At 25.1% G+C, this 9,080-nt stretch overlaps 1 protein-coding gene across 2 annotated transcripts in view; it reads right to left on the bottom strand.

The window, feature by feature from the left end:
- Positions 1-1,668: 1,668 nt before the first annotated feature.
- Positions 1,669-9,080, bottom strand: part of LOC106686642 (4'-phosphopantetheine phosphatase) — a 54,930-nt gene continuing 47,518 nt past the window's right edge. The window contains exons 12-15 of one of the 2 annotated variants that reach the window (XM_014430038.2): positions 6,655-6,859; positions 3,983-4,137; positions 3,731-3,900; positions 1,669-1,992 (exon numbers count right to left, since the gene is read on the bottom strand). In XM_014430038.2, coding sequence (XP_014285524.1) covers positions 1,785-1,992; positions 3,731-3,900; positions 3,983-4,137; positions 6,655-6,859 — 738 coding nt within the window. In that variant the 3' untranslated portion in view covers positions 1,669-1,784. The remainder of the gene's footprint in view (positions 1,993-3,730; positions 3,901-3,982; positions 4,138-6,654; positions 6,860-9,080) is intronic. The other variant, XM_067052130.1, reaches the window with a different exon arrangement.

Raw genomic sequence — 9,080 nt, forward strand, 5'->3', positions numbered from 1 at the left:
GATAATAATAAATAAGTTGCTGAGACGTAAGTATATGTAGAATTAGTAAAAATAATTTTTAAAGGATTGGGGAGAGGATTAGAGGATATAATAAAGATCTGCATATCTTGGTTATTTATTTTAGTACACATTAGGATAAGGATTAAGAAAATTTCAAGTACCACCTATTATATATATAGATATAATTCTAAATGATATCCAAAAAATTAAAGAATTTGATCCAAAAATCCCTGCCCCATGGAACTTTTAGGTGTGGCAAAATTTCACAATAAATAATAATAATATCTTGTAAAAATTTGAACCATTTCATTTCATGACTTTATTATTTATAATTTATGCAGTGCATGATAAATATAATTGTTCTTGCCAAAAAGTTCTTTAGAATTGTTGTATATTTTAGTCTTTTAAATTGAAATATCTAAATAAAGAAGCAGCAAAATTTTCCTCCACCCCAGTGGCTGACACCCACGTTACACCATTGTGTAAATATCCTAGATTTGCTTGCTTGGAATATGTTTTTATAGACTCCTTAAGTGCATCTTGCAATTTCTTTCTTTCCGAGGAAACCTCTCTTTTATCTTGTTGTCCACTCATTCGTGCAGCTTTAGCTATGGTCCAAGATATCTACAATCGCTCCTCTGGTGTACTATTACCCCATTAAGACTTTTTATCCCTGTTATTCTTCTTTAATATCTTTATAAACTTGGTTTTGCTTAAACTTACTACCATGTTAGTATTCATACTATTTTAAATATAAATATACATATATATATATATGTATATATTAAGGCACTTGAAAATTTGTAAAACCCAGTAATATACACTATTATAAATTATCAAGATAAGCAGATTTTTGTTTACTTTAATAAATACAAATCACAAAAAAAATTATAAAAAATATAAATAATTTAAGTTATTAAGAAGCTAACAGATAAGAGGATGATAGGTAACATTTTGTGGTTAATTTTATGACTATTAAGAAATAAAATTAATATTTTTACTTAGTAGAGCTATTGTTTTAATATAAATCTCGAGTGATATATACTTTCCATTAGAAATTTTTAGTAACATAAACTCCAATTTTTATTTATTTATATAAAACAAACTGAAATTTCAGAATACTCCTCCATCTTCTGGGTTCTCTTACACAAACAACTTTTTACTATATCAAAGATACTAGTTGCTCCTTATGTTCATATCCATACATATTATCTTACCAATTTATAAGGAAAAAAAATTCTTAAAATATAAACTGGGAACCGAGTGCTACAAAGATAATCAAGTTTGTTAGTTGTTCTCTTTTATTTTAAGTAACATAGTTTTTGGTTTGTTTTTTAAATTGGTGAAATAAGATTGTATTAATATGGAAGCAGGAAGCAACTGTGATATAGTAAAAAATTGTTTGTTGAAGAGAATCCTAAAGATGGAAAATTACTTCGAAACGTTGGTGCATTTTACATATAAAAAAAAATTGGAGTTTATGTTAAAAAAAATCTTATGGAAAGTAGATATAACTCAAAATTTACATTATAAAATTGAACCCTACCAGTATAGAAGTGTTGTATAAAATATGAAGCTATTTTTTAAAATGAAATTTTAGGTTAAACGTTGTGAAAGGAAAATTATATTAAATGTATTATTTTATAGTTTTACATGAAAAGGTTTTTAGATCAAATCAGTCTAAGAACGTTAACATATAAATTTGTATAATACATTCTTATGGATATGAGATCGGATAGTTTTTTTACTACATCCCATCATTTTATTTACTTGAAAATCGTAATTTATTCGTCTCCACAAGAGAATTTACATATACAAGAAAATTCATCTCCTCCTAACTCTCTTGACAACCAATGATCTTTGATAACAGCTACTCGCAAAGTGTCACATTTGAATTGAGCATAAAGATTTGTATGTACAGCCCTCCCCATACCTTCTATGACTAGCAGATCCATTTCTTTCATCCTCTCGGCAATTTCAATATCAATGAAGCTGAAAATGATACAAAAATTATATTTTAAAATAATAATTCAAAAATTTAGTATTTGGTAAATATTGTTACAATTCTTGATATATAAAATTCAATAATAAAATATAATTAATAATGAGAAGATAGTTGACCATGGATAATATGAGAAGATGGTTGGGGGTGCGGTCAGAAAATGACACAAATAAAAACTTATTTAGTAGTGCCAACGTTTCAGCTAGAATTTCCAGCCTTCACCAGGGCTAAGAACAAAGAACAAGATAACAAAAAATTTGAACAACCAATGAATGAAAAAAAAAAAAGAAAGAAAAAATATATACAGAATGAAAATTAATAAAAATAAAGTAATGAAAGAAGTGGAAAATAAAACGTATATGTAGATAATTAAATATGTAAGTAAAATATCATAATTTAGGAAATAAAAATATAAAGTTATATCATGCAAAGAAATAAAGAAATATGAATATAGAATAAAGAAACAGAATATAGAGTTATGTTATAAAAAAGAAGTGATTTGAAAATATGATTTAGAATAAATGATTAAGAAAATATATTTTCTAATAACTTCTTTTATCTAACTTAACTTTATATTTTGTTTGTTTATTCGACATTCATATTTCTTTGTTTCTTTGCATAATATAACTTTATATTTTTATTTCCTTAATTATGTAATTTTACTTATATATTTAATTACCTACATATACATTTTATTTTCCACTTCTGACTTTACTTCATCATTCTGTATATATTTTTTCTTTCTTTTTTTTATTCATAGGTTGTTACCTTGTTCTTTCTTTCTTAGTCCTGATGAAGACTAGTAAGTTTTTTAAACTTATTTGTGTCATTTTCTGATCGCAACCCCAACCATCTTCTCATATAAAATATAATTAGTTAATTTGATTGAAATTTGACTTAGATATAAAATAGTGATTAGGAACTTCATATAATAAATAGAAGCTATAATAATAAAAATATAGCAGCCAGTTATAGGGAAGAGTATAATAGTCAGTCCAAATTAAATTTGGAATCTCTCGAAACTTGTACAGCAACAAGTGACCTAATGCTCCTACAGAAATTGTTAAATTTTAAAATATATTGCCCGAACCTTTTATAACTAATTAATTGTAGTATCTTTGTTCATAGTGTGAGGCATTCAAAGCCCGTTAATGTTTGTTTTTTGCTCAAAATAATTCTTATAATTTAATTAGAAATAATTATTTGCATATTAATAGAATTAAAAAGAAAGGAAATGCTGTTGATTTTGATATACTTTTTTACTCATGATTTACTTTTAAACAAAAAATAAAAATAAAAATTTGATTTTTAATTACTATGCAATTAAATTTTCTGTAATACAAATAATTTAAATTGATTATTGAGTTTTTATGTATATTTAAAACAAATTTTATGAATGTTTGAGTTATTTTTATGTTTTTAAGTTCTCTTATATCTTAAATTATGTTATAAGTTACACTATTTCTTTTTATTAGTTATTTGTTGTATTTAATGTATACTCTGTTATTATATTATGACTTTTGCCCCATTGTTATACTATATAAATAAATAAAAATTTTACTGAAATTATTGTTTCTGAGAACATTTTTTTTTTAAATTTTCTACATGAATACAACAGTTCCGACCTTTGGTAGTGAAGAAGTAAAATGTGGCATAAATTGATAATTTAAGAAGGTTTTGAATGGAACTATTGAAAGTCTTACCACTATCTAAAGTTTAAAATCTTACCACAAATCTAAACAACAACTATTTTTTGCCAACTTCATGACACTCAAAGACTCCTCTTCAATGGCTTTCCTCAGTATCGGACAATGTTTCTTAATTTCTTCGAAAAGATCTTTCAAATCGTAAAATGTTACATCATTTAAAACTGGCTCAGAATTAGCGCATACCACAACCTAAAGTCGATAATAATTGTTATTATCTACTTATATAACTTCATCTTAAAAAAATTATATATTGCATTATAATTAATATTACCTTTGCCCCTCTTCGAATGAGTTCTCTTGCGAATGGTAAAACACCAAGTACAAAATCATAACCGCTGTTATCTGCGAATATCATAGCTGACTTATAATTGCTTTCTTTAAATCTCTTTACCCAATGATTCAGATCATCTACAAGCCATGGCCTTTCTGAAAAACATTATTTCTATTAACAATACTTTTATTAGATTTTTAAAACTTATTGCTGCACAAAAGTACAAATTACCACAGATGATCTCAGGAAACAAACCAAACAATTATCGTATACTTAATACTTGTTCAGGACATTTTTTTCTTTCATGAAAATTCAACATGTTTGTAATTTTAAAAATAGATTATGATAATAATGAAATTACCAAATATTTTGTATTGTATCATAAAAATAGTAATTAACTTGAAACAAGTAATGACGATTACAACTTAGATGATGAAAACATTGTAAAAAATCAATGGGATTCCAAAACAGAATATATTTTATAATCCAAAGATGAGAAATAAATTAGTTAAAAATATTATAAGAACGCCAAGAGGAAGAGCATATAATTTACTGGAATCAATTAGGGTTTTCCAAACAACTCAAATCCCAAATTTATGAAAACTGTTCAATCTTCTACAAATAATGACAGTAATTTTTGCTGCTATTGAATTTTTTATATCCTCTTTTGAGGGTCGATATAAACCTTCAAATATTTCCTAAATTATTATTGTGTTTTAGTGATTGTATTATTTTAAATATATATACTTTTTTTAAATGAGGCAATCAAAATTAAAACTGGTCACAAGTAACTTACTATATATATATGATATATAAGGTAGTGTGAAGTGGTATAATAATATGGATTGTCCCAATTCATGTTTTATCATGTCTTGAAAACTCATAGAACTTGAACAAGAACTGTTGTGATTACTTATTTTTTATTTAATTTTTGGATCAATTTTAACATTTTACTAAGTGTTTAAATTTTTGTAGACGAAATCATTTTGATTTTAATGTTTCAATTTCTGTATTTTTGTATTACAACCATCTTTATGTGAAATGTGTATATTTATAAGTTAGTAAAAATAAATGATATATCTTGTACAATATTATTTTAAAATTTCTATGCCTAATATTCAAAAATCTAAAAAAGCACAAAAATGTTTCCCACTTAAACATTACAAAGCCATAAAATGCAACCAATAAACAACAACATTATTAAATTTTTACTTAAAACTCAAAAATATGGTGTGGTATAAGAAAACACATTAAAACAAGCTAAAAGCTAAATATTAATTACTTAAAATATGTGGTTAGATAATAAAATATTGTAAGTTACTTCCTTATTTCAAAATTGTAATTTTTTTTTTTAAATTTCCAGGATGTGTTTATACGGATTTGATATAAATTTTAAAATTTGGAACTTTTTTAAATAAACTTAAAGAAAAAAACTCAAAAAATTTTTCTATATGAATATCAGTAAAGGAAACGCCAGAATTTGAAAAAATATTTTTTTCATTATCACTTGACGATGAATTTTTTTGGATTGAAAATTAGGAAGATATTTGGAACTACGGTCTGACAAATGATTCTATAGTATAAAGAAAATTGCTAGTTATTCAAGCATCATTCTAGATATAAATTAGGAGATTGGGACACCACACAGTCTTCAAAAAAATGAAGTCAACAATCAGGTGGCCTACGAATGAGTGATATATATGTAATGAGCTTGTTGTAAGAGTTATTTATTATTAGATTTTTTACAATAAAAATACTGTTTGATTGTAATTTTTGTATGTATATACTGCTTTGCAATATATATTCATGCTAACCCCCAAATATTTACTCGATGACTGATCTGGGTCCTGTTTCATAAGGAAAGCTAATAGTATTAATGCATAAGTACAAGTATACACAATACAAAGTATAATACTAATAATTACTTTTTTATAATTGAATTGAATATTAGTGATATAATAGGAGTTAAAAAGTATAAGTCAGCATTGTATAAGTAGGTGAAATTGTATCATATAAAAATTACATTACTAGTAATAGTAGTTTCTACTCTTTTATAAAACCGGGCTCTGTTGAAAGACCCGGTTGAGAAAGACCATGGATGAGGTGATTGGACGATTTGGAGGACATCTTAAAGAGGATGGAAATTAGAACATGGAAGATGCTTATCCAGGATTGGAGAGAGTGGAAGAACGTGTTAAGAAAGGCCTAGGTTCTTACAGGACCATAGTGCCAACAATAAATAAAATGTTGCTTTCCCAGTCTCTCGATATTATATTAATACAAAATTAATTAATTAATTAAATATGGCTTGAATTTATGAAAAAGGCAGTTCAAAGTTTGCTAAGATGCATCAAATCATTGCATGTGTTTTTGTTACATAAGCATGAATTGTTGCATCAGAATTACTATGTATTTTATTTATGTATTTATTTGGTTAGTTTTGATTAACCATTCTCACACAAAGTTATACAAATCTTTATTTTTTAATTTGCACAATAAACCAATGTCCACCAAATCAGCTAAACATTCATAATAGGACAGTAAGGATCAGATAGGTAGTCCTAAATGAATATACTAGACAGAGAAAAAAAAAGAAGATTTTTGGAAGAGTGAATTGATTAACTAATTCCTATGTTATGGGTATTTCTCAATAAAAATAAAATGATGATTACCAGGAAGTTTATCCATAGCCTGATGAAAGTTTAATTTACCAGCAATCATGAGTTTTGCTACTTCTTTGGCTCCCCAGTCGAACATGTTACCAGCTAGCAAATATTTAACTAATTCCATCAGCTGTTCATCATAATCTAATGAATCTAAACAGTTTAGGGTAGCAACAAGTTCCTTGATAGCTGTAGCATTTTCATGTTGTTTCTTCTGTAAAAAACCATATTCAAATTCTTAAAAACACCATATTTTCATGTTTTGTTGTTAGCATTATTAAATTTTAATTTATACATTAGATATATTTTTATGAAAAAATTATAATTCTATAAATAAGTAAATAATTAGTTAGCATCAGGGCTGGATTTTTTCTTTCTTTTTTTTTTTTTTTTGCCACAAAGCCAATAGATACATGATACATGAAAAGATTCAAATATCTTTTCCACCTTACAATTAAAATATTTATTCGACAATCAATCTACCTCACTTTTATAATAATAAAGCAAGAAATATGTTATTTTATTTTTAATTTATATATTTTAATTTATTTTATTCATTCATTTCTTCATCTCCCCATTGTCAATCTTTTTTTTTTTAATGAGTGTTTATAAATATTAAGTTTGAAACTTAATTACTTTTTTATTTTTAATTGTATTAATTAGTTATTAAACCATTATAAGCCAGACAATTGGCTCTCAAATGTACATTATAATTATTATTAGGGGACTATGTATCCCAGAATAAAATTACTTTTCATTTACAGTGAAGTGAAACATATATTTCATGGGAGAAGTTCCAACATAATACAATCAGTTTCAATATTACAATTGAAAATACAACAGTAATACCAAGCTTTCAAACAAAAGATTAATTTTGGAAATCCTACACCAATACCAGAACATGCTCATAAGACCCTCAATGGAATCTGGGATATATTAATTTTATATATATTTATAGAAAAAGCAAGAATAATGTTTTTTGGGTATAGATAGTACAAATTTTGCTAATTTTATTATTCATTATTAATAATATCCATATTAAAATTTAAAAAATAGATGAAAATTTCATTATATATCAAAAATAAACTTAGATTTATCAATTTGAAATAAATTATGTAATAAACTGTTGAATTATGTAAGAAATAAATTATTTCTGAACATTAAATAAATATTTTTCTTAATGTTCAGAAAAGAATGCCTTTATATTTATCCACGGAATTCTGAAAAATCCTACATAGAATAATAACTCAATATTTTATATCGAGTAATAAAGTTATTATAGTTCATTTCAGCAATGAGTTAAGGAGAGGGAAAATTTCCTCAACCAAAATTAATATTTAGAAAAAAAAATAAGGTTGACTTTAAAATATGCCTTATAATACCTACACCCATAAGTAATTTAAGTTAAGTAATATTATTAATTGTAATAACACTTTTTATTAATTTAAATAAAGTGAGTTTGTCAAAAGTTTTATTATTTTTTAAACTAAATTAAAACCCAAAACTTATTTACATAGCCTATTGCTTGTACTCGTATAAATGGAATGCTTATTAAAATTAAAATTATAAATGGGTTCTAACTGTATCATACAAAGTCAGTATGTAATCTGTATATATACTATGTATTATATTATATATTTGTAATTGTAATTATATATAAATAAAGAGGATTTGAAAATAAATAAAAATCTGTATCATTTTCTATTGGGTTGTTAATTGATGAAATATGAAATATATCCCTCATGACACATAATAAGGCAACACAATCACATAATTTAAATATCCTCTTTCCTACATTCCCTTATAAATATGCACTGAAAATTAAAGATGGTTAGTGCTTAAATGGAATATTATAGAAAAACATTAAAAATTTCAAACAAAATGTATGGCATAAATCAAGCCAGTCATATGAGTGTTTCAAATTCTGTGGTCACCCTGATTGTTGTTATTCAAAAACCTATCTCTATACTGCCCCAGATCCACACAAGTATACAAAATAACAAGATAGCTTTAGAAAATATTGAAAACAATTTATTAAACTTATAATAATAATATTATGATAAAAAATGGAGAAGACAAATTTATTGGACAGTATGTTTCAAACTAAATTCTTTCAAATAAAAAAATAATTGAATTTTAAACAATGAGGTTATTAATGAATAAAGTGCAGAAACAACAATATTACTAATGAAAATTAAAAATAAAATGTATACTACCTCAGAAAACAATCTAAAAATAATAATAATAAAGTTATATATAAGAAGATGGTCAGGGTTGCGGTCAAAAGTGAAACAAAAATAGTTTACAACTATTTATTTTCCAACGTTTCGCCCCACTTTGCAGGGCTTCATCAGGGCTAAAAAGATACAAAATAATACTATGATAAGATACAATGATAGGAATAAAAATACAAAGATAAGATACAATGAAAATAA

This window comes from Halyomorpha halys, unplaced genomic scaffold (assembly GCF_000696795.3).
Source record: "Halyomorpha halys isolate HHAL.00 unplaced genomic scaffold, Hhal_1.1 Scaffold854.1, whole genome shotgun sequence".
Taxonomy (NCBI): Eukaryota; Metazoa; Arthropoda; class Insecta; order Hemiptera; family Pentatomidae; genus Halyomorpha; species Halyomorpha halys.